This window comes from Drosophila serrata, unplaced genomic scaffold, assembly GCF_035046125.1.
Source record: "Drosophila serrata isolate PLE 108 unplaced genomic scaffold, ASM3504612v1 contig_228, whole genome shotgun sequence".
NCBI lineage: Eukaryota > Metazoa > Arthropoda > Insecta > Diptera > Drosophilidae > Drosophila > Drosophila serrata.
In genome coordinates, this window is record NW_028257126.1 from 804,499 (window position 1) to 830,882 (window position 26,384).

At 41.9% G+C, this 26,384-nt stretch overlaps 2 protein-coding genes across 29 annotated transcripts; one reads left to right on the plus strand and one right to left on the minus strand.

Annotated features, from left to right (window-relative positions):
* Nucleotides 1–1,905: 1,905 nt before the first annotated feature.
* On the minus strand, nt 1,906–25,237 carry cpx (synaptic transmission protein complexin). Of its 28 annotated transcripts, none has more exons than XM_086829948.1 (6): nt 25,108–25,237; nt 21,172–21,183; nt 12,312–12,469; nt 11,918–12,050; nt 8,491–9,811; nt 1,906–4,255 (listed from the first exon to the last, which is right to left on the minus strand). In XM_086829948.1, exons 1-5 carry the CDS (start codon nt 25,160–25,162, stop codon nt 9,738–9,740), a joined length of 432 nt encoding a protein of 143 aa, XP_086686074.1. In that variant the 5' UTR covers nt 25,163–25,237; the 3' UTR covers nt 1,906–4,255; nt 8,491–9,737. The 28 variants fall into 28 exon arrangements, with proteins under 28 accessions (XP_086686074.1, XP_086686079.1, XP_086686077.1 ...); XM_086829947.1 differs by lacking the exon at nt 1,906–4,255 and adding an exon at nt 5,281–6,984; XM_086829946.1 differs by lacking the exon at nt 1,906–4,255 and adding an exon at nt 5,281–7,091.
* Nepl11 (Neprilysin-like 11) lies at nt 12,515–15,113 on the plus strand. Its single transcript, XM_020957382.2, has 2 exons — nt 12,515–13,904; nt 13,970–15,113. The coding sequence occupies exons 1-2, from the start codon at nt 13,007–13,009 to the stop codon at nt 14,863–14,865; spliced, it is 1,794 nt and encodes a 597-aa protein (XP_020813041.2). The 5' UTR covers nt 12,515–13,006; the 3' UTR covers nt 14,866–15,113.
* Nucleotides 25,238–26,384: the final 1,147 nt, after the last annotated feature.

Consider the following 26,384-nt stretch of genomic DNA (forward strand, 5'->3'; position numbering starts at 1 on the left):
CCTCTTACAGTCTGTGAGGTGAATTGAAAATTGCTGTGCCATGGAGTGTGTGTGCATGGATATGGCAAGGGTGCAAATGAATGCAAAAAGATAGATGATTTCAATTTGTTACAAGTGCTTTTAAGTTCAGATCGAGAGAGCAGAGTGCGAGTGGGAGGACGGTCGGTCGGTCGGTCGGTCAGGTCTCCAAGTGGAGAGGCAGCTACTTCCTGTGCGCAAGGGATGGGTGCGTGTGCTTCTGTTTGTTTAGTGGCAGTTAGTTTGCTGATTTAATGTCAATGCCCACTTCAGGAAAAAGTGGACGTCGTCAATTTTACCATTTCATTTGACAATGCATTTCATTAGGTTTACCTCCAGATTATCTGGGAACAGCCTGGCCTCCGGGTGTCCATCCTGGCAACTCCTCTTAAATTAAATTGGAAATTGTGGGAAGCAGCAGGCTGTAAGGCTGCGAGGCTGTGTGCGGGCCGTACTCCTGGAGTCGTTGGCGAGATGCTGCTTTGTTTTGGGCTAATAAACACGGTACTTCACACTTGGCTGGCCGCAAAGTGCTCGGCCGTTGAGTTGTGGGGTCCGAGGTCCGTGTCCGTCCGATGGGTTTGTATAATTAAAACCCTTTGCTGCATTATTTATAAGTTCCATGCCCATGCCATCTTCTGCTGATTTAATGCTGCTCTCCTGAGAAATGCTCAACCTTTTGGGTCACATATAGTGCTATAATCACTGGTCCGTGTGATCATGTTAATTCCTAGGCAGAGGGCATTTAGTGAGATGGATGCGATAGAATGTCAACGATGTACATTTTGGAATCAATTGTTCCGAAACAGCGGAGAACTTTTTTAATTAAACGAGATATGTCCGATGGGAATTGCAAGCAGCACACTCTCCCGTATTGATTTGCCAAGAAAGTTTTCTGGTCTCCCAACCCATCCCACCATCACCACCAGCATCCCCATCTCCATTCCCATTCCCATCTTTGGGGTCTATTGATATGATGACTGCCGGCGCCTACACTGACGGTCCTTGTGAACTGAACGGGAGAAGGACCTGGCATAGTCATCAGGCCCCAGAGAAGTCTCTGAATTCCAAACACTTTGGAATTTTATGTCTAAACAATGCGGGCTCGCAAAACGACAGCGGCGTAAAATGTTGAGGAAGAGTTTTACCAAATTCCAATAAAGGCGTCATACAATGGAGTTCACCGGAAGAAATATTGGGTTACTTTAACAGAAGCGTATTTAATTATTTAAATTAACAGGAGTAATTGATAAGTTTCACAGGGTGCTTCAACTTTTTAATCCTTATTTACAGTTTTTGATTAACAAAATCTATTGAGATTTAGGGAGAAATGTAGCGCACTAAAAACAAAATCTAAACATTTTCAGGTTCATATTCCTGTAGCTTAGTATAATATGAGTAAACATACATACATATCATTGAGCGGATGTCCTTTCTTTGAATATTTAATAAACCTAGTTATCGTCGGAAAGTCAAAAGAGGAGTCAAATATTACGAAAGTAAAACATACCAAGCCCGTAAAGTAATTTTAAAATTGTCCTTTTTTCTGCTATATTCTGTAGAAAAGAATCTAAAAAATATACAACGCGTCAGAAATAATTACAGAAACTAATCAATTAAATCAAAATACTCACAAAAACATACTTATATCCGCTTTAAAATTCCCTGTTTCATCTGATTCATCTGGTATCATGGTTGCAGGACCTTGCAGTAACTGTCATAATATGAGACACTGGGTCCAAGTTTCTTTTAGTGTATATGTGCATAGAATGATTTGCGTGGGTGCAAAGGCGGTGGCTATGTTGAGAATTTAGTTGAAATGCGTGAGGCTATCAGGATCAGCCATAATCCAAGCAATAAAGAAATAAAAGGGCTCTTTCGTCGCTGTTTTCATAATGCATTTAAAAACTCTTTATTGGAAATTAACTCTTTCTATATTAAAATACAATCCAACAGTAAATACAATACAACATATTACAATGCAATTCAATACAATTCGATTCGGTATAGAATTCGTACAATACTCTGGTAATCGCTACGGCAATCCTATACTCGTACTTGCACTGGCTTTCGCGAATATCCTTTAATTCATGTACAAGAACTTTGGCATATTTGTAAGTTATATGTATGTTTGTATATTCGCTCGAAAGTAACAGAGGCATTCGTTACGAACGTAGCTTTCGAAATCCGAGAATGCTAAATTGAACTCCGATAAATTTCTAGACTGGTAACTATTATTTATTCGCTTTCGGTTTACGTAAGGGCATTAATGAATTCGATTTGGCGAAAACTCATACTCTAGCAAGAGTTCCATATACATATGCTTAGCGTTTGGTTGAAAATAGTCTTGTTGCTTTTAAATTTCACACTTGTAACCGAAACATCAGATTGGATGGGACCAGGACCCGGCGAGAGCAGTTGTCAATGATGTACATATATAGGTGTAAATATTGTGACGATGCGTACATATGTCAAAACTATTGTATCGAATTCACTTTACTTGTATATGATCCTAGATAACTAACTTGACTTTGGTAATGCTCGTCATGGCATCTCTTTAAAATTTGATTTCATCCTCTATAATTTTATTTTTTATAGTTAGGTTCGCATGTATATACTGGATCGCAAATTTATGATTGATTAGGGGTATAGAAACTTTAATATATTATCATGAATTTCTTGTATATATATTTCTTTATTTATTATTTTACTTGATCATATCAATATATGTATATATGCAAGTATAGTTCATAAAACTTTTAACAATAATTTCAGTCGGTCATGTTGGTATGTAAATTATATATACTTAGGCTAAAATTACTTTTGTTTTCGTTTATTTTTTGTTTGTCTTTATTTTTGTTTTTGCTTTTGCCTTTCTTTTTCGAAGTATCATCTTAATTTTATCCTCAGTTGTAATTGTAAAATCATGTAATATTTAAAATTAAGACACGAAATCCTTTAGGTTTAGATATGATTGTTATATACTTTAAATGATTGACGTAAAAACGTGCTCTATCTTTTCCAAGCCATCTATCTTTGAAAATAATGTAAGTCGTCGTTAAATGAGGTTTTGGGACCTACAATTAGTTTTAAGTTGCTTCGAGCAAGCAGCATTGGAAAAGATATTATTGCATCGGCAGGCCGATAAACCTATAGTTTAAGTTTATTCTTCCGGAAATACATATGTATCTGTATGCAGGGTAGGTAGTAGTTACTCTCAAGAAAATGTGAAATATATGGAGGAAACATGCAGATATCGTTGTAAGTATATCAGAAGTCGTCTGCACTCAGCAATGCGTGATATATGTATGTAATTTGAAGAACCTTAACCTAATACTTCCAGCAGGGTCAGTGGAATTTCTCAGGTACTTTGAAAATCTTACGAATTATTTTTGGCAAACAACAAAAACATTTTGAGCCATCATCTACTACGTGTTTACGCGTTCGTAATTATTCTGAATGAGTGCCCTCCAAAGGGGCACACGGTTGAAAGACATATTGGTATGCGGCGAATTTGCTATTCTAATTCGATTTAAACTAGTGTCGTTGTTGATTTATCTGATTTCACATTTGGTTTCACTAATGATTCCTTCTAGTCGTCAGCAAACGCTTTCCCGCTATCTTCTAATGCAAACTAAGTGGGTCTTCCGCCTTCCGTTTCCGCTTCGAGTACAAAGGAACTAACTGCTTCACTGCATCGGCGCATCCGTCCGTGTGCGTTGCTTAGGGTTCAACTTAAATGTCTAAGGTGTCGTCTACCTTCACTACTCAAATATCCAACATTTTGCAAACGTGCTAAATACTAAAATGCGGCTGCTCGTCGCTTCTTGGGCTCGTCTACAACTTTCTCAAAGAGGGGACCCGGTAAAATCGTCGTACAGTAGTTGGGTTGTTACAATATAAATATGTATAGGCAATAGGGCTAATCATTGGGTATAATGTGTGTGCGTGTGTCCTGTCTGGAACTAGGAATCGTTTTGGTGCAAACCTAGTTTGCACTCAAGTTAGTATAGCTAAAGCCGCCAATGGAATGTCTTGGGTGGAGCAGGAGCTGGCAGGCAATAATGCACGTTGAAGACCGAAAACTAGTCGGTATTTATTCTCTGTTATCTGAAACCGAAACCGAATCGCCGCTTCGACTCTTATCTTTGGGAGAGAACCGAAAGTTCTGTGGCTCAGAACAAGTTTCTCAATGGGCAATTTTTGAAAGCATCACTAAGACGTTTTTTCAATTTGGCTGAAAATACAAACAAGACGAAATCAGTTAATTTGCACGAAAACCAAGTGTAATTAAGGCTTGAATAATAACTTAGTAAAACTGCCTACAAAATGGACTGTTAAACTGCGTAAAAAGGATAAACAGAAGGGTAGAAAGAATATATAGAAATGAAAGTTGGTATTTCTTTGAGTTTGATTTGTATTTTCCCTCTGAGTGATTAAGCAAAGATTACAATATATATATTCCCTAATGGAATTCATTTTTTTTTTTTCAATTCGCCTTGGTCTTAAACTTGGTCGTCTTTTGGGATGTGAATTTGTGGTAGATGTGCGTGCATATCGATGTGTGTGGATGTGAATGTGGGTGGCGGCGGTGTGTGTGGACGAAATAGACAAGCAACGCTATTACCTACCTTTTGCGGTGATGCAGTGCACAAAGGAAAAGGTTAGCCTAGGAAAAATCTAAGTTTGACTTGATAAGAATGCAAGTACTTACTCTCCATTGATGCCTAACCTGCTGACGTTTCCAATTGTACAATGTACATGGGCAACTCACCTTCGCCGTACTCGAAGCAGTGAAAATATGTTTTTTTTTACATGTTTACAGGGTCTTTACACATGTAGATAGATCTTGCAGGAGAGACAACGATAGACAGTATCACCTCGACCCTTTGATATACAGTTAGTACGTATGCAGTTCCGGCATATGGAAACTCATGGATGTACATGTAGTCTGGTAGTATGGATTGTTCTGGCACATGGAGGGGACGGAGGTAGACACATACATAGGTGGACAGACAGATCGATAAAGACAGACAGATAGGTACACATGGATAGACGGAAAGAGCGGTACGTACACATAGATAAAAACATAGTCTAACAGTCATGCCAAATCAAGTTCGCTATATCAGATAAATCAGGCAGGTAGAGACAGAGAGAGTCGAGTGTATATCTGGGGCGATGTATACATATTTGGGGTGTGTGGTGGGGTAACAAGTAATGGTAACACCTGGAGATGAGGCCTGGGAAGTAAAACCAAATGTATTGTTGTGTTTTCTCATATATATTTATACATATATATATTTCATTTTATTATACCTTCATTTGTTTGTTTTTAATTAAATGTTCAAAGTAACAATATAATTAATCAACTATTAACGCTTGTCTTAAGTTTTTTGTTTTTGTTTTATTTTCTGTTTTTGTTTTTTTTTTTTGTTTATTCTTCTGGTGTGTATAGAACGTCTTTCACATCTAATAATGACTTGAATGGTATTCTTTTCAACATTATTCTTTATAAATTTTGTCTGTTGTTTCTCTTTAAATTCATTTCCCTATTAAGTTACACATATACATATACATATAGATAATATTGTGTAATTATCTGTGGTTTCTTGTGAACTTTCTGATATACATATAATTACATTATCATAACTATAATATTAACGATAACACAATATTAACAGATTTCAAATAAAAATAACATCGGCTGAACCATTTAACATTTTGAACATTTATGATTACGTTAAAAACTCGGTTATGATTGAAGAATATATTTCAAGTTTGTTGTTGTTGGTTTTTGTTTGGTTTCCTTGTTGTTTTTTTTTTGTTTTTTGTTTTTGTTTGTTAATGTTTATTCAATATATTATAAACAATCAAAGTCACCTTTAACATCATATAAGTATCTGAGAGAAAAACGCAATATAGATATAGTAGTAGAATCTAGGTAAACATTCTCTATAAGTATTTAGAAAGCCATTACTGTAAAGATCTGATAGTTTGGGATTTGAGTTTTGAAAGTATCATAGCTCTAGCTATAGGAGATATACGGATTCCGATTCTGGAATAGGAGTGCGATAGTAGAGAAACAAAGCTAGTAGAGTTAGGGATTGTAAGTTCCATTCCCTGTGGTAGTAGGATCACCATCATATACTATCATCATATCATCATATATTTGCTCACGCATCGGAGACTGACTGGTCTAGTCGTCTAGTCGTCGTCGTATGGTCTGAGCCACGTTAAGGCATTCTTCATTTCATTCATTTAGTTCAATCGTTATCGTTCCTAACTTCCTATGGAGCGAGGGGGCACTAGAGGATTGCTTTATTAGATTGACAGAGAGAGGCGTTGAGCCGTACAACTTTATTGCTGTCTTGCCGATATGCATATAAGAAGGAGTTTAAAAATTGAGACAGCAAAGTGTCTGAGAAGATTATGAGACAGCGAAGAGCTTGAACTTGAACTGACGGTTTTGATGCTAGTTGGTTTGGTTTTATTTTAAACAATTTTGAATGGATATGATGCTGGCTTGAATCTAAGTTACACATAATATTCTGCATTTTGATATATCTCGCAACTTATTGAATTCTGATGTATTCTTTGGTATTTATTTGGTTCTGTACACATATATTTTAAAGCATTTACAACACCATATATATTTAGCTATTTAAATGCATGTGACTCTATATGTTGGTGTAAGTATATTTATGGGTTAATGGGTTCACAACTTTCAGAAATATGGTAGAGAACTTTGCGATGGATGCTGTTTCTTGCATGTCGTTTTGTTGTTGTTTTTACTTGGATTGTTGTAGTTGTTCATCTCGTATAATACATATTTTTAGATACTTCTGTTGTAGATGTGGCTGTTGTTGTTGTTGTTGTTCTTGTACTGTAGGCTGTAGGCGTTTCTTGTGCTTTTGTTCTGGTTCTGGATGATATTATATCAGTTATAAAAACACCGAGAGTATATGTCTGAGAGAGGGATCATCAAGTCGTTGTTGTAGTAGTAGTTGTTGTTGTGAAGAATTTTGTAGAGTTGTTGTTGGAGTTGTTATAATAGTTGGTTGTTGTTTCGTGTTCTTGCAAATGTTGTTCAAGTTGTTGTTGTTGTTGTTTTTTCAGATATAGAATTTGAGGCAGAGTAGAGAGGTGGCGCAGATTAAAGATTTAAAAAAGAGAGAGAGAGAGTGTTGTAAATCAAAAGAAGAGAAAGAGAAAGAGAGAGACACCAGAGAAAGAAAGAGAGAGATATTTATATATATAGAATGCAGTGTAATTAAAACATTTATTCTTATATATGTATAGTTAGATTGGTATACTTGTATGATTAATATATAGTGACTTTCTATCGCTCTAATTCCGGACACGGCCGGAGCACAAATGTCCTTTCCCACTTGTCATTTAAATGATATTAGCCCATAGGATAACAACAAAGGCAATTAAGATGCAAAACGCCTTGTATCTGTGACTCTATTTTGGTAATTGGCCGATTGCCGCCATAAGGTAGACCAGAACGATCACAATCAGGGAGAGGGCATTGTATGTGGCACAGTAATTACTTGTTGTGTATATTCGAGTGATTATATATACGAGTAAATATGCGTGTGTGTTAATATTGATAACACACAAGCGAGCCGTTCACGTCGCAAATCGAATAAAAAACAGAAGTCCATTGCTGGAACATTGCTGAGATAGAGATCGCACTTCATCGAAACCTAGTAGGTAATAGCAAATGCCTTGCAGTCAGTCGTTCGTGGCGGAAAGGCAAGGGAAATGGGGCTCGATTTACAAAACGGGGACGGCTCGCTCCTATGTACGAACATCCATGCATACGATATTGCTTTCAGTGTGTCCTGGCAGCAGGACTCGGTATATGTATGTACAATTTTGGTGGCACGGCTCTTTATGGCGAAAATGTATGTATGTATGGCAATGGTCGGGATGTCAACAGGAGTACCTACCCTTCGCAAGCGGACACTTCGAACGGATTCAGATACAGATACAGGCCGGTGGGCGACCTGGCATTGTAAAGGGTATTTCGATGGACAGTACTTATATACACTTGTGTTGTATGCATTGGTTTTGCCTTAGTTTGAGTTTTCCAAATTGCATGCATGTTTTAGTTCTGTTCTGTTCCAGCTTCTCTAAGGATTCTGGATTGTGGGTTCTGGGTTTTGGGCTCTGGGTCCTGGGACTCGCCCAGTGTGTGCGCTTATTGGTGAAAAATGTATGCTAAAATGTATCACAGCATTATGCTCTAGAACTGCCTAGCGTCTCTTCTTATAAGCTATTTCCTTCGACTACGGTTAGTATTTATATGTATTTATCTTTAAAATATTGTTGTACAATGTACCCTACGGAATAGCCGTGACTTAACCAAAAACTCAATGTCTCAAATAAATGGAAAATGAAACTGAAGCCCACGTATAGTATAGATATATATTTTCGTAAAGGTAAATAGTTAGCTTGTTTACTTACATTTCAGAAGCATCAATCAGAGAGATCAGTTACTATCTCAAAGAGTTTGAAATTCTCAATTGTAGTGTGGGTATGTTGTAGTTTGTAGTTTTTTGTATAGGAAAGAAACAAAATGTAACAGCTGTTAAAGATGTTTTGTCTTGAATCTTGAATTAATTTTCAAAAGCAAACTCTAACTGAAGCGTAAATCCTTTTCAATTTGTGGCTTTCGGTAAAAGGTCAGTGGTAAATCAGCAATAATTTCAATGTATCTGCAGTCAATTGGTTTGCAAGTGTATTCTCATATTTACGCAATGTACATATGTACACAGGGTGTATATATATATACAAATAAATATATGTGTATATATATATTCGGAATGATAATTTCAACATATTCGCCGATTTAATTCATAATCTCTCTATACTCGTAATGATATATAATTAGATGGATTTAGGGTCCAAAGGGATTTCAGCAACATACTTCGATGGTTCGACATGAATCAGCAACCTCCTCTGTCGCACCATACGCTTAATATTTTTTTTTTTTTTTTTTCGCTTTTTGTTTGGTTTTTCTTTGCTTTCGTGTTAGTTATTCGTTCTATAATTATTTGTTTCTATTTGGGTTCGCACCTCATCGTACGATAGATTCGCTTTTCTTTGTTATTTTTGTCGTTTCATTATTATTTTTTTTTGGTATGTTATCAACTAAAGAACGTTTGTGTATAGCATATTGGAATTGAGTATATTACATTATCGTCGAAGCAAAGTTATTTGAATATTATTAAAGGCGTTTACTATAGTTGATTTCATTGTTGTTAAATAATGCGTGTTTTTGCTTTAGCTACTCTAAATGTCATTAGGAGTTCACGTTCACCGTCCTGTTCGCATTTATGTATGTAGATTTCGAAAATCTGCTTCTCATTATTATCGGGTTTTAAGGTTGTCATTATTCCTCGGGATTATTCAGTTTTATAGACTTCACGAAATATTAAGTAGAACCGACAGGTGTTTTTTTTCTTTCCGAATTATTACTGCGGGGTTACAGCAAGTTAGTTAGTTAGGCTTTTTGGGTTTATTCGCTTTTTTATGGTTTGTTCCAATGATATAACTTAACAGATCGCTTATTAACAGATATTCAATTTTAAGTCGAGTTAAATATTTGCTTTTATTGGTTATGTTGTATTATTTGTTATTGTTTTGTTTGGTTTTGTTTTGTATTATATGTGTTTTTCGTTATTATTTTTCATATTACGATGACTGACATATCACTGCATGACACATTTTCCCTCTATTTGAGTTTTTAGCTCATTTACTTGCGTTTCTATTTGATTTTTCAGTTCTGTAAAAGAAATTGAGTATGGAAACAGCAATAAATAAGCATATTTTGTAGAGTAGACTACAAATGTTAGGCATGTAAACTGGTATGTATATGTATTTTTATGGACGCTCATGTACTTTAATTTGTCTACTGTAGCTTTAACTGTAATTGTAGCTGTTACTGTAGCTGTTACTGTAACTGTATGTAGCTTTAATGTAAAATATGCAGGTGGAACAACACAACAGTCGCGGTCCTATGTTCGTATCGTGAAAATCATACTGGTTAAACAATTATAAATATGTTTCTAGTCGAGTCTAAGTCGGTTTAACAGTCGGTAAAACAATAGTAAACGTCACTGTTAAAGTCAGCCTTAGAGATATAGTTAGAGTTAGTAGATCATGAGTAGAGAGTGACAGGGATAGCAAGATGGCAAAGATGTAGAGTTCAGTGCTGAAGAAATACACATACATATGCAGTACATGTGCAATATATATATTTTACATACGTCGTTCAGTATTGTGTGTAAAATACATATAGTACACACATGGAAAGGAAAGAGTAAACGAGAGGGAAAAAGTTCTGTAATTGTTCTTCGTCCATTTAGGCATATATTACTTAGTTTGGTTGTTGTTTAGTTAAGAGTTCACAGATATATAAATACTTTATTATATGAGTGATTAGTTTCAGTTGAGCACACAAGCACAGTTTTATGTTCTAGTGTTTATATTATCATGTGGTTAATCATAGGCGCTAGTTGTAAATAAAGGTGCAGTGGGTGAGTTTGATGTGAGTTTGTAATTAAAAAAATACATACATACATATATGGAAAATCATTCGAAACGTAATCTTAGGAACCCAATCCCCATTTAGATATCTATCTGTTCTAACCTAATGTATTTTTTCCTCACTCGGAACTAGGTTTTTCACCATAACTACTATGTCTTGATTTGTGTAAGAGCCGTACAGCTGCTGGTGTTGAAAGGTCTCTTGTAGTACCGACTATTTTACAAATTTTACAGACTTTACATTTACAGGTTACAAGAGGGGTTTTCTTTTGGAGAGAAGAAGAGAACGAGAGTTATTGAAAATGGTTGTTGTTTTGTTTTTGGTGGTGGAGAGAAGGTAGAGAGTAGTTCATGAATACAATTTATTACAAGATTACCACACAAAAGGAAAACGAATACGATTTTACGAATAGTCGCACTTACCTTAGTCTAATTTATTGACAATGACAATGAACCTAAGTATACAAGTAGTTCGTCTGCTAACACCAATTTATAATCATTGAGGAGTTGTTACCCAAAACAGTCGTAAATAAAAAATGAAAGGAAACGGAAAATACTGGCAAAGAATTAATGAAATTAAATGGAAACCCCTAACAGCGCCCTGGGGCACTGGCATATTCCCAACTTAGGTTTAGTAACGGAATCAAAGGAAATGAGCGAATGAGTGCACGCTTGTTATAAATGTACTTGAGTAATCGACAGAGTTAATATATTCGTCGTTGCATTACAGTTGAAGTTTAGATCTTGGACAGATATCAGAGAGTAGTTAGAAGATAGTAGATAGCAGGGTTGCAGTTAGAGTTAGCATTTGTGTTTAAGTTGGCTGTAAAGTTAAAGTTAGTCTAGGTGTTTGCATATAGGTTAGTTCACATTACACGCACAGGAAACAGGGCATGGGCATAGAAATAGATATAGATATATGTAGATACAGATACAGATACAGACAGATAGCGTAGATAGATAGATGGTTAGCTGCTGAGAAAGTCAGATTGGATAGAGCTGGTTGGCACGTAGACACGAGGAATACACGGATGCACAAACATAAACACAGTTACTACTTTTCGGGCGCCGTTGATTATTTAGTTTTGCAGTTTATTCGGTTTTCTTTTTGTTTTCTTGGTTTAGTTGTTAGTCAAAAATATATGTTTTAGTAAGTACTGCCCGGCTCTAGGGGGCAGTAAGTAGTAGTAGTACAAAGGAAACGAAAAGGAAACCAACTGAAAATCTGGTACAGTTACACTCTAAATGGCGCCCAATCGGTGGACTCGATTAGCAGTAGATAGATGCCAGTAGCTGAGCGCTATAGTTAGGAGCAATCACAGCAATGACAGCGATAACTTACTTGTAAAATCGTCGAGCTCCTCCTGCTCCGCTTCGGCGGCGAGTTCCTCCGGCGTCTTCTTTTTCCTCATCAGAGGATTGGGTTCTTCCTGTGGGGCCGCCTCGACGATTTCCTCCTTCTTCTTGATGTTGTACTAATGGGAGATTGGGTGGATTAGTTGATTAGATTCATCCGAAATGGACAAGGCCATCATAGGGCTTATCATCTAACACTTGTTGGCATCTCACTGTTGTCTCTCTCCTTGGTAATTCAATCTGACTCCGTTAGGGAGTCGCTCGTACAAAGGACTCCCTACTAGAGTCAATTTGAACTGCGTCAGGAACGTGGCGTAGCTCATAAAACTTTCGATTTGGACACTCACTTGACGAATATGCATCTCCGGGTCACCACTCACCTTATCGCGAATGTCCTGCCTCATCTTCTCGCGCTCCTCCTCCATTTTCCGGTGCTTCTCCTTGCGCCGCTCTTCGGCCTCACGAATGGCCTCCTGGCGCTCCCTCTCCTCCTCCTCTGCCTTTTCCTTGTCGTCGCCATCGTCGCCACCATCACCTCCTACAGCGCCTGCGTAAGGAATAGGGTAATGGAATAGGTTAGCTAGAGCTCTCTCTGAAGTCTAAATCTAAACTTATTTCACAGCATTCACATCGCATCATGTCAATATTTAATTAGAAACGCCACGGCCATGACCGATTTCGGTCCTCGCATCCAAAGCCTGACATTTTGACACATTTGATTACAAGTCCGCCCCGCGGGTCGACACTTTATCGCCCATCAAACGGGGTTATCACTATCAGCCCCAAGCCGTTTTTCTTTTCAGTGCCACTGCCAGTGACAGGGAAACTAATGGGAACGCGATTAGTTGGGATTGTGCCTCGTCGGTTCAGTGTCTTGGGGCCTCCGTCTGGAAGCGGACGCAGTAGCAGAAAGTAGTTGGTGCAGCTTGGCGGAAGTGGGCCAGCTCATTAACATAGCAGAGTGACCTTTGTGGAACCACCGACCTCCCAAGTGCAAGTTGAATAGGGCCCAAGCAGAGAAAATAATTAATACCATTTCGACGCAAGTCGCCCGAGAAACAGTACGTTCCCTGCAATGCTGGCGAGGATATTGGTGCTTCTCCTGCTGGTGACAGGTCACGCCTGGGGCCAGGACAGCCTGGCCAGGGTGGAGAACGACCTGTTGCACTTCTCCTACAAGCTGGAACAGTATCTGGACCCCAGCAAGCAGCCGTGTCAGGATTTCTACGGCTACGTGTGCTCCCGCAGCGCCAATCTCACGCAGACGGGAGTGCAACGCTTCCAGAGCTTCCTCAAAGAGGCAGATGACGGACAGCTAATGGACATGGAACTGCAATTGGTTAACTTCTTCAAGTCCTGCGAAAGCGCACGCGGCATTGACGCCCTCAAAAGTTCCCAGCTCTTCCGGCTAAGCGGTGGCTGGCCGGCCTTGGAGATGGTCAGGATGAATGCCACTCAGCGGAATAACCAGACTCTGAACTGGCTGGGGCTGCTTGGTCACTTCCATGAAGTAGGGGCATCCTATTTCTTCGAGACAGTGGTGGGCATGCAGTCCAACAAGAGGCAGTTCATCCTACAGCCCGACCTGACGCGGCGTCACACTCTACGGAAGTTCGAGCAGCGCGTGGGCGAGGTCTTTAAGCTCTTCGGGATCGAGCAGAGCCGCGCCCACGTGGCCGCCCTCGAGGTGCTCAGCCTGGAGCGGAGTCGGCGGGACATTGTCAAGTCGGAACACATAGAGGATCAGGTGCAGTTTACCTACGGCAACTTCAAGCGCAGCGCCTTCGGACACGCCTCCCTGGGTGGTCTGAACTGGGATGGATATTTCAGGAAGCTGCTGGGCGGCAAGGCGCCACAGGCCAGTGACACGATCGTGGTCAAGCAGTTGCCCCGAATGGTAGACTACTTCCTGCTACTTCAGAATACCAGCATGCACCGGCTGCTCAATTGGATGTGGACGGACTATTTGATGGGTGAGAAAGAAGGCTACAGCAGAATACCCCTTTGAGATTGATCTAAAACGATATCCCTATTGCAGACATCGTGGACACGGACTGCCATCAGCTGGCGGAGACCTATGCCGGTGACGTCTACGCCCACGTCGTGCAGCGACTCACTGCGGATCGAGTGGAACTAACCAAGATGTACTCAGCTCTGGGCAAGGCCTACACGGAGCAGCTGGCCGGCAGTGTCTGGATCGACGAGATCTCGCAGCAGAGCTCAAAACAGTTCCTGGGCCACGTCATGCACCTGACCCTCAATGGAGACGAACGACTGGACGCCGCTTACCACGACATTGTGCTGGGACGGCGCAGCTTTTATCGCAATCTGGAGAAGCTGCGCCGTTTCCAAAACCGGCGCCAGCCGCCATCTCAGTCCTCCCAGCAGCTGCGTCAGTACGCCCAGGTCTTCTCCACCATCAACGCCCTGCTAGGCAGGCAGAACCTGAGCACCCCGCTCAACTACCTGCTCCTGGGCGAGTACTTCTCGCGGAGCCTGGTGGCCGCCGGGAGCAGCACCAGGACACCAGGAGCGTGGCGCAGCCAGGACTCGGAGCGAAGATTCAGTGCCTTCCAAGAGTGCGCTGGCAGCCAGGTGAATGCCAACGACTTGCTCCTCGGCCTGTTGGCCCAGCAGCAGACACTCAGTTGCTACAAACAGTGGCTAGCCAACCCGACACGAGCTGCTCTGCAGCAGAGGATCGACGGACTCCTGGCCGTTGGACGGGCCAAGATGTCCCTGCAGAGGCTCTACTTCGTGGGCAGCCTGATTGTGGACTGTCGCTCCCAGTTGGGCTCACTGCAGCAGGAACGCAAGCGGCAACTAACTCATGTTCTGCTCCGCAACTCACGCGACTTTGCCGAAGCGTTCCAGTGCAGTCCAGGCGACACCCTTCTCCCTCAACTGGAGCAGCCGCCCTGCAATCCGCTCTAGATTTGGCCAAGAACGGGGCTGTTTCGGACCTTGAATTCCCCGCTGCTGCTGCTACTGCCGCTGCTGTTGGTTAAAAATCGATAAGCGCGGCCTGCAACCCCCACTTCGATTGATTTTTCTCGGCCCAGTTGCGGCTGCCACTGCAAAGTGCAGTGTCAGTTGCAGTGGGCCAGCATATGCTTACGGATAGATTACGTATACGCACGAGCGCGTGTCAGGTGTAAAATAAAATGAAATTCGCTTGCAAAGACTTACATGGGACAGAGAAGAATCGGTAAGAGTGTCAGAGTTGAGGAGGAGTTGTAGTAGTAGTTGAGTTGAGTTGTAGTTGTAGTTGTGGCAGTGTTTTGTTCAGATAGAGGTGGCAGAAATCAATAGATCCGCAACCGGAAATAGAAAATCGAGAAAAGAGCGTTGCGGGTCTAGGCCAAGAAGACTGGAAGACTCTTGCAAGGCTTCTTCAGCTCTCTGCGAAAGCGTACCAATGAAATTCATGATTTCGGGGCGCCCTCAGCCGCTGCTATCTGTCCGTTGTCGAGCCTTCTTCTGGTCTCCGCGTCGAGCGAGTGGATGCAACCGTTGCCGGAGCCGATGCTGTCACTACTGGCCGCAGCTGCTGCTGCTGTTGCTGCTATTGCTGCTGCTGCTACTGCGCCGCCAGCGACGACGGGCAGGAGCTGCACCTCTGACACACTGCCGAGGAGGTGGTGGTGGTGCTGGCCCTGCTGCTGGTGGTGTCACGGTTGCCATGGCTATCCCAATCGATTCACAGCGACTGCCCCGAAGTGCAGTGCGAACGCGACCACGAGCGCGCACGAACTGAGCGCAGAAGGAAGCCAGTTCGAGAGATGCAGTGTGTCCCACGGGCGGAACGAGCGAGCGGAGCGAACTGGAGGCGCAGGAGTGCGAACTCGGAGTAGGAGTGCTGCCAGCACTGGCCTGGCCTTTTATGTCCTGCCGCCGTGCAGGCTGCCACAGTCGCAGTCACAGTCGCGGTCGCGGTCGCAGCCAGCGTCGCTGGACCGCGTCGAGATTTCAGCATCCCTGCAAATAGCGGATAGCCAGCGCCTGCGCAGGGTCCCAGAGGATTTTGAGTCCGATTCCGGCGGCTCTGATTCCGATTCCGCTTCTGGCAAGCGCCATCCTGCTCTTCCGCTCGCTCCAACTGGCATCCCTTTGGCATCGCACTCGGCAGCAGCAGCAGCGCCAGGACAGCGTCAGCATCAGGATCAGCGCAAACGCACAAATTCCACGAAGAGCTCCTCGCTGCTCTTGAGCACATCCGTCGTCGTCGTCGTCGTCGTCGTCCTCGGGGGATGACCACACTTTGCTCTGCTGCTCTCTCTCTCTCTCTGTCGCTGAAGCCATCCTTCTCTTTGGGTGTGCGAAAAGGCAACGCACATTAAATTGAATTTATAGTCATCAATTTGCTGAATAGCTTTGTGAATGAACTTTTTAGGGTGACTGTGACTTGATTTGCAGACGCATTTATTGTTTTCATAAATTAGTCAAAGTATTTTATAATATAAATTGATTTCGGGGAAATGGTGTCAAATGGATGGCCACTGCCGCACCTCGAGCGGAAGTAACAGCAGGAGCTGGGAAGAGCCGGCGGAGATTCACTTTTATGGGGCTTTCGTAATTTGCTTTATGAACTCTACGAACTTCGCCCATCGTTCGGCCCTTGGCCCCCTTTTTCCTGTGGCGGTACACACAAAGCTATGACTGCGAGTGGCCAGAAGTTAAGGAAGCGAAAACCTCTTTAAAAGTCCGGTTGCAGATTCTCACAGGATTGACTCCCTGAATAAGTGCACAATTCAATTAAAAACTAATCAAGCCTATTGTAATGCAATTATCATGCCAACATAATTAACACCGCTGGAGCAGGGCAAGACACATTTCTTCGGCTTGGCATTCTTCGGTCTCCGCCATTCATTCTCTATGGCCATCCCACTAATGGAAACGGACAACCCGTTAGCGGGGGAGACGCCATTGATGGCCCTTTAAGGCTGCGAAGGCTTTCAATTTGCATGAGAAATGTTCCTGACAGCCCGAAAAATCCAGCCAGTCCAGTCCAGTCCAATCCGTCCTGACCGTACAAATTGGTTGTTGGTTCTTGGGGCTTCCCTCCTTCATTCATTTTATTCATTTCGTTCACTTTTTTCCTTGCCTTGCCGTTAAAAGCTTTACTTTTCACTGCGTGTCGTGGGCGAAATGAGGGTACTTAATACCTATCTGCCACGAGTGACTGGGGTTACTCCGGGGCCCCTCGGATCGGGCCAAGGGATGAGAGATGGATGAGGCAGCCGCTCTGCGTGCCTTCATCCACAATACATCCATCCCAAATTGTTTGGCACAAGTCATAAGTCTGATATACGAGCTGGCGCTCTCCGGCTGCCCTAAGCCGTAGAGTGCGTTTTATTGCTTCGACTGCTATTTTGAATACCAACACGTTAGCGAATCCCAATGATGAGGAGATGAGGATGTGAATGTGGCTGTGGCTGTGGCGGAGTCAGGGCGCAAATGGAACGCGCCCAAGTCGAAGGAGAAACTACGGAGCCAGCGTAATTGTCTTATCCACAGCTATAAGTGCAGAGTTAAGCCCCGACCAAATGCGGATGAGGATGCTGAGGATGCTGGCCCAGGCCGGGTGACATTTATTCGACTTAATACACGCTTGCCGAGGAATACTACATTAGAGTTCCATTTACATTTTTATTGTGCCCAAGCCGAGTCGCATTCCCCCCTTTGAGACGGGAAATGGAGAGGAAGCTTCGCTCATTTGTGTCAAGTGTTCTGCGACGCCCCCTTTTGTGCCCTCGTCTCCAGGCAGCGTAATTTTTTTGTGCCAGGAGTAGGTGAAAAGGCACGAACGGCAAATTATTTTCTTGCTTAATCCGGTTCAGGCTCGCTGAGCTCCGTTGGACCCTTGAAACCGCCACCACGCATCCTGTACGCATCTGGGTCAAAGGGACGACATCCCAGCCAGCAAGACCGGCTAAAAGGAGGAAGTGCTCCGTCCTCGCTCGGTCATGTGTGTGACGAGTACGTGAGTCTTCTATGGAACGGCTGGTTTAGTGCCCTCCCCTTTCCAATATTTTCATTGCCATAGTCGCTAATAGCAACCCAGCCCACTACCCCATATATATTCTGTCATTTACATTTTAACAGCCTCAAAAGCCCGATATTTACTTATGGCCACACTCGAGTCCTTTGTCCTATTTTACTCTTCAAGGAGAAGGAACTCGATATAGAATTGAACGGTATTCAGTTGCTCATCATTTTGGCTTAGTTATTAGTCCGTGGTAGGTTCGAATCCCAAAAGGGAGCTAATGTATTCCATGGAGCCAGAGGACTGTGCTCTTTTCTACTTCATTAGCAGTAAGTACTTAAGCGAAGTTATTATTTTCTCGTTCATTTTCTCTGCCTAGATAGGATTTAATAGAACAACTATATAACCCGGCAATGCCTTGAGTCAGCCAGTAAAAAAGTACTGATTAAGGAAATTGTCTTGTCTTTTTTTTAAGCATATTAGACCCCTTAAAATAATGTGGATAAGGTCAGCAGACTAAACCTCAAAGTCAGCAAGAAGTTGATTTGATTGCGAGTCTTGGGAGAACTCATTCCATAAAAAATGAGTGTCGCTTTACGAACATCATCATATCAGAAGCACTTTTCTTTCCGTGTGGGATGTCCGGATGGGTTAACGTAAGTAAGGAGGCGAAGGCGTGTGCAAGTGTTGAAATTATGTCCTTGCTGCGCCTTTGACTGTCCTGACTATCTTGGCTGAGGACGACTGACGGCTTACGGCTCTTCACGAGAACGGAAGCTCGGATAGCGCAAAGGGGATTCGGTGCGGAATAGGGATATCCCGTTGACATTTCACCGGCTGCACACGACTGACTCTTTTGTATGTACGTATGTATGCTATGTACCATAAGTCTGCATGTGTGTAGGGCCAGCAATTAGTTGTAAGCGTTGTCCACAACCCAAAAACACTCCTCTTTCCCCCCAACCCACTGGCAGGACCCTTGGCCTGGCACGTCAGGAATGCGACGTCATGCCAGCAAAACGGGAAAATTTGTCAAAAATGCACAACTGAGCATCGGCTGAAAGTCGGGCAACTGCATGGAAATATTTCAGTATTGTGCTCCGGCTCTCGGGGGTATTTAAGGAATTTTTAATATACATAATTTATGCCAAGTTCAACCAGCATATCACCCACCTCGACAATGCGTGAATTAACGCTTCCAGAGTCTGAAATATCTACATTTCAGAGCCACAGATGGCATACATAACGCGATTATCACCTGTTGTTGTTTAGCCCTCCCGCCCGAAGACCCAAAGGTGGATAAGGACGGCAAGGTGTCGCACGTGCCCGACAGACAATTGAAAAAAACAGCAAACTTTGGCTATATTTGCCTGATTTACCACCAAAGAGCTGCGTGGGTCGCTTCTGCTCCTCCACCTGCTGGTGTCTTGTCTTCTTGTCTCCTGTTCGCAGTCGTCATATGTGTCAAAATGTCTGCTTATCGATACGGATGCACACACATCCACCGGTGTGTGTGGCATGGTGTATTATGGTGTTGTTCGAGGGACATTCTTTTCTAAGGGATTCGGTACATAGCGGCACTTGTGTTGTTGACAGACATACTTGGGGGGGACACCCCGGGATATTACATATAGTATAGTACAGTATAGTGTGTGTACGTGTATATTAAGAAATAGATTTCGATTTGGCGATTGGTATTCTCCTGCTTCTTATTTCATGTTGTTTCTGTTGTTGTATTTGGTGTTGTCGACGAAGTATACACTGTTTTGTTATTTTTAGTATAGATACTTAATACGTATACTTTACCTCATTGTAAATTCGTAGTATATAGGTTGTAGTTGAGTTGTAGTTAGAGTAGTTATAGTAGAATAGTAGAAGATGTAAGTAGTTTTGTAGTTAGTATGGTTCCATATTTGTTTAAGTAGTACATAGGCAGTAGTAGTAGAAGTAGTTCGATAGTAGAGTAGTAGTAGAAGAAGTAGAAGTAGATAAATAAGCATTTTAAAGGAACAAGTTTGGCAGAAATCAAAAAATTTTCAAATGTAACGTTTCAAATAGTATTTACTGTATTGAACCAAAGAAAAAAGGCTTGTCATTGTGGCTAACGTTTCAGTGTCGTAATGAAATCAGATAACAGAGTTCTATAAATTTTGTTGTACTGTATACTAAATGTTTCATGTTTCCAGAAAATGAACTCAACATATGCGGTAACTATTTAGAATAAGTCTCGTGTAGAAATAATATTGCCAATCTATAACACAGGGCAACGCGTAAAGCCCACGATTAATTCAGGCTAATCTCGATTAAAGTCATATTTAAACTTATGTCCCATCATTTTTGGATTCCTTTGTTTATCGATAAAAATAAAGCTATCATACTTTTGTGATCGTTACTCTTGCAAAACATATATTTTACGAGTATTACTTGACTTTCCAAGCTCTTGTCTTTCTTAAAATTAAATAAGGTATAGTAACTAAAGCAAGAAATAAATCGATATTTATCGATTTAAAATCGGTTTTCGCATACAAAAATGTCAATGCTTAAATTATTTCAAGCTATAAGTAGCCCGATATTTAAGGTTTCTTTTGATAAAAATAAAAAGTCAGAGTTCATTATGTTAATTTTTAAAACTTTGAACATTACTTCGATATAAGAACTTTTTATAGGAAATTAGTATTTCGAGTTATTCTGAAACCAGAAGTATTCAATGATGGAACAAAAGTTTTAGACGCGAGTTTTCTTCTAAAGTCAAATAGTATCTCTATATTCTCTCTATGTAATTATCTTTTATACAGAATTCTTCCTCATGCTAAATTATTCTTTAAAACTTTTGCGTATATGCAATGAAAAATGAAAAGCTTTGCATTGTTGCAACTTTATTAATTGCTGTTCGTTAAATTATTTTTTCCAAAGGCGTGCTTTTGCGAACTATTATGGGAGGTCTCAGCGTGGTGGTGTGCCAAACTATGGAAAACTGAAACTTATAAAGTGGCTGAGCGGGCAGCCCCTACTATTTATGATTTCGAAAGCTGATGCTGAATCTGAATTAGAATTTGATGAAGATTCAAATTTGGAATTTGGTCTACGAATATCGAATACAGAAGAAATGCCATCAATCTGATACTGTTTCTAGTGGGAAATGGATGTCCAATGTGAAATCACTACGGCATCAGCATCAACGTTAGTCAAACGAGATATAGGGTATGGAACTATGTATTAGGTGTATAAAAAAGTACGATAAATTGAGAAATTACCGCCTGCGGCATCTGTCGAGCGTGTTATCAGGGGGAGTAGAGGAAAAGTTCCATTAATATTACACTATCTGTTTGTTTTAAGCGGTTTGCGGCGACGCTTTATGAATTGCGATTCGGAGTTGCAAGTTGCAAGTTGCAAGAGTTGTGTATGAGTAAAATTATGGCATAGGTATCATAGGTATATCATAAGTATCATAATCATAAAAGAAGTTGAATAAGTAGAAAAGGTAGCTGATGAGCCGGTTGACAGATTGCTGGGGATGTTAGGGGGGACGCCTGAGCATTCTCGGAGGAGCTGCAGGACTAGCCAGAAGGCCAGTCCTTCTTTTGGGTTATTTAAGGTTTCGAATTTCCAATTTACCAAGCTGGTCGGGGGCACGGATTCGGGGTCATGAGTGCACGAGGATCGGGCTGGGACGAGGGCGTGGCATTCTCGAATGTATACGTTATGTAAGTATGAGTGGTAAATAAAAAGCGGAAAGACAGACGCGGCTGGGTTGGTAGTCAGGAAGAAATTGTAATAGAAGAAATTGAATTGTGTTGCTTGTGTATGCTTTTTATCGGTGCGATGGCAGCTGCTGTGTTCATTGTTTGGCTTTTGTTGCTGTTGCTGGCTTGTTCGTGGTGTTTTTGTACTCGTGTTCATGTATTTTCTGCTGGCAGTGTCTGTCTTTGGCAAGGGTGCTAAAGTGAGCTGGGACGGTCAGGATGGGCTCTGGGAAATAGGACCGGAGCGGAGGAGCTGTGGACCGGAGGAGCTGTGGAGCAGAGTGTGGGCAGCCGAAGTGTTCCACAGATTACTGTGCACTTGGGAGTCGTTTGTGTGTTGTGTTCCGTGTTCGGTGTGTGTGTGTGGTGTGTGTTTGTCAAGCTTTTGTGTGTTCGTGTGTGTTTTACAATGAGGTAAAGTTCGGCTGTGAAGGCATTGGACAAATGAGCAAATATATTTATTCTGTTTTACTTCCAGCGGGTATCTAGGAAAGGACTTTCTTTTGGAGGGATTAATGTCGTATGATCTGTGTGTACTTAGATTACGAAATATATATTACGATAACTGTATAGATATAAGTAGTTATTGGATGTTTGATTCAGGAACTCCGGAATTGAAAGGTTAAATAAAATCAAAGCTTCTTGCTTTTAAAAGCATTCTCTTTTTAATAACATTGTTAATTTCATTAAAAAAAAACAAATATATTAAGATCAAGAATTTGGTTGAGGTTTAGAAATTATACCTTCTTGAATATAAATTTAAATACTTCGAAAGGTAGAGTTTATTCAATCGATAAAAATCGAATCTAAGATCAATTTCTTGTTATAAAACGATTTTCATTACATCCCTGATTTATGTTAACAAATAATAATTAAATGTCATCATTCTAAATTTGATATCTTTGCAGGTTAATGTGGAATATGAAGGATATATTATAGCACTCGCAAAATTTCGAGGCTCAACAAAATCGAAGCCTTATTGGTGTAATTAAATATTTGAGGTGTGCAAGGCTAAGCGTAAGTCAAGTTATTTTAACAAAATACATTTTATATTAACCTTTGTCGAAGCTTCAATCTTGAACGGGTCTATGGAGGTAACTATTTAAAAATTTAAATCAACTTTTCATGCTTTTTGCCAATCAACAAGTCCTGGGTCACCATTCAAAACCGAAACTAAAGCAGTGAACGTTAAACTAAACAGGAAGTGCCATAAGAACAATGCTTCGCTCTAAATAATATTACATTCTTGTATAACTTGAATAAGGATTAGATCTCTATATATGTAAGGATGTATGTGGAAGAGTGGTTGTGGGGATGATATCGACTTACGCACTTTCATAGTTATAAGGCATTCAGAAGGTATTTTTCACGAACGCTTACCTGTAAAAGAAAAATAAAGTAAATATAAATATAGTTATAGTATAGTTAAAAGTAAGAAACTTAATACTAGCATATGGCTAGATTGACTTGACTTGTGATGCTGCTAGCGAAGGGTTTGTCTCCCCCCCTATGAGATACATAAAACAATAAGTTATGCAACACTCGGGCAATACTTTATCTCTAAGCTTCTAACCCTTTGCCTGCCCTGGTCATTTCGCACTGTCTCCGCTCTGTGAGGCCAACAAGCAGATACAAGAAATCCATAAGTTATCCTTAAGTAAGACAGGCAATAGTAATAACGGCTAATGCAAGCTTAAATAAATTGTCTGATTGCGAGCGCATGGTTGACACTGGAAACGCATTTACTGCCACCCACTGAACCAGTAGTCAAGTCACCCATCTCCTTCTGAAGGAAGGAGCCACAAAACATATATTTTCAATGGAATGCTCTACAATTGGCATGTGAAGCTGCGGAAAAATAAAGGAAACTTAGCTCAGGACTCAGAAATGGCTGAGCAATTGCTGTGCGTGGCGTAAGCATCCCCGACAATAGCTTTTATGGCGATATTTTATTTCGCCTCCATCACTCAGGCGAATTTTTATGGTGAACTTTAAGTGGCTGGCTTGCTGCATCATTGAGCGCCGAAAGTAGCCGCCAGGGGTCCTACAATTGTTCCATAAGGATACAAAAACAAGAAGGACCATAGAATACATTGCTGCTAATAATATTCATCATGCACTTAGCACTAAAATATATATTTGTAGGCAAAGCGAAGGGAAGTATTTTTCGACTCTAAATTGGTGTTTTGCGCAGAATTTTTATGTTTATTCCTTGAGAGGATCGAATTGGAGTCCTTAAAGGTATCATCTGAAGAGAGTATTACTGAACTAGGTCCTTTATATGTCAGAATCGAAATAAAAATGGATGTGTACATACAAAATTCTATCCTTTCCTTATATATCATATATGACCCACAGTTCCCAAGTTGGCAATATTCTTTCGACTGTTGATTCAACGTCAGTAACTATTAGGAGTGAGTGATAAAAGTATCTGAGCCTTGGCATCTTGGTCCTGGCCGCAAATTGGTGTGTATATAAGGACACACGCAACTACATCTGTGTGATTTGATTTGGTTTTTCGAATTTTATGCCCATGCTAATAGCGTTTTCATGTTCCACGAACGTGGCAAGCCCACGTCACTGCCAGACTTGACAGCCTAATGGCCATGGCCGACCGTACCAACCGCAATCTCGAATTGAACCGCAGCTGGCAGTCTGACAAACAGGGCGCATATGGTGGCAGGCTGCGGAATGATTGAGTTGCCCCCACTCACTGCCTGACTGGATCCTGGTTAGTGGATCCTGGGCCGGAGTCGGGAGTCGGGAGTCTGTGGAAAATTCAACATCAATCTGCACAATTAAGTGTATCAAATTGCTGGAGCCACTTCCCTGCGCATTCGTGCAGAATTTTTGCGTTCGATAAGAGAACTTGGTAATGGTGTCGAACTTGGCTCAGCTCGGCTGCAGCGAGCTTGCAAATTGAACGGGGCGCCTTGGAAAATATTTAGTGGCACATAGGATATAGCGGCAACGATGGCTCCCTATGTAAATGCTTTTCCGCCCAGAAAGGCTCCGCATGTTGGCCGCTGATAAGCATTCCAACTTAAATATTCTCGCCCCCGGTCTATTCTCTCCTTTTTTAAAAGCATTCAATGATTTTCCGAGCCATTGCACAGCCGCTGATTAAACAGCAGTAGCAGCAACAACAAAGGGCAACCAGTGACATTACCTAATGCGTTTGGAAGAAGGGGTGGACTTGGCACAACAGGGACAGGAACTGGCTTTGGCTCTGGGCCCGAGCCTGGGCCTTGGGTGGGGGTGTGTATCTATGTATGTGGAAGCGTTGGCCACTTTCATGTGTGGTAATTTTTTGCCGCTGCGCAGCATCTTGAATTATGTATACCCGTCGTCGTACCTATGTACGTTCGTACATATCGCAGTGTATTGATCGAGTGGCAAAAATAAAATGCTCTCGGGGGTGAAGGTGAGGCTCTATGTTCGACTTACCTTTAACGGCACTTAATTGGTTTCCAACCATTTGCTTGGCTATGAAGGCCGCCATCTTTGGGCTAGCGCTCTAGGGGCGAGGCTCCTGCTAGATGTCGGAAGGGATGTGTGTGTGTTGTCCTCCGCTGGAGGATTGGGGCAATGCACTCGCGGTCCGCGCTGCTGGCCTTTACGTCCGAAAAGCTGTAAGCGACAAAGCAAAGAGAAAAGAGCAAATTAATTTGTTGTGTGACACGGGACAAGGGAAAGGGAAAGGGAAAGGACCAAGGGACCAAAGGAGCTAGAGTAATGGCAAGCAGACTGCCGCCAAGCTGCCCTGTCACCTGGACCGCCTCCCTGATACTTTAAGCCGCTTAGCTTAAATGCCTTTGGCCGCACTCCTGCGACTCCTCCCTCGACTGGCCAACTTTTCCCGTGAGCTGACATTTCTTTTGAAACGTTCGCGGGATTTGGAGGCAATTCCAGTGGCTACCGGACTTGCCCTGATGCTGAGCATCGGATTCCTTTCCACTTCATGATTCCGTCGGAGTCGGAGTCTCAGTTACAGCAACATCTTCATCAATGACAGCTGTGGTTGTGTATCCTCTCTGCCTCTCTGCCTCTCTGCCTCCATGCCCCTCTGGTGGTGTACTTAATTCGGGGAAATCTAATATTTCTGGTTTGGTCCTCTTGCACAATAATGCCGTAATGAATGTGGGCGCCCTGTGCCTCCCAGCACCGAAAATTTTCAATTTTATTAACGCCGCTGGCTGGGAAGCAGCAACAGCAGCAGCAGGACTACAACTACATCAGCACCAGCATCAAAGTATCCTCTTGCTCCTGGCTGTGTCTGTTTCTTTGTAACCATGTATTAATATTTGCCCAAATTGGGCTAACGAACTTAAGCCGAGGCGGAAACTGGGTTTCTGGCTAGCTGCGCAAATTAAAACAACACCAGGCAAACGAGCAACGAAATTAGTTTGACATAAAAAGCATTTGCCGAGCGGGCAGGACAGCGAAAAGGAAATGGAGGAGCAAGGGCGACGGACGGACGGACGTACGGACGGAGCTCTCCAAGTTTGTATTTTCCTGCTGGCCTCGCCTCGACTTAATTTCCCGTCCAAGCTAATGAATTAAGCTGATGCTGCAGACAATTTTCAGTCCCTCCATGGCGTCCTGGAGCTCTCAGGCTGAGTGACTGACTGACTGACAGCTAGACAGCCAGAAAACAGTTGAATCAGAATTGGTTATTGGCCAGAGAGCGTTTACAGTTTTGGGGAAATTAACTTTAATACCCG

Bases quoted from the DNA above. Each gene is read 5' to 3' on its own strand.
- Nepl11 (XM_020957382.2), top strand. From the start codon at position 13,007: ATGCTGGCGAGGATATTGGTGCTTCTCCTGCTGGTGACAGGTCACGCC. The intron at 13,905-13,969 runs GTGAGAAAGAAG...TCCCTATTGCAG, and splicing joins GTGGACGGACTATTTGATGG to ACATCGTGGACACGGACTGC.
- cpx (XM_086829948.1), bottom strand. From the start codon at position 25,162: ATGGCGGCCTTCATAGCCAAGCAAATGGTTGGAAACCAATTAAGTGCC. The intron at 12,051-12,311 runs GTGAGTGGTGAC...ATCTCCCATTAG, and splicing joins GGCAGGACATTCGCGATAAG to TACAACATCAAGAAGAAGGA. The intron at 9,812-11,917 runs GTAAGTTATCGC...TTTCTTTTACAG, and splicing joins GGAGCTCGACGATTTTACAA to AACTGAAAAATCAAATAGAA.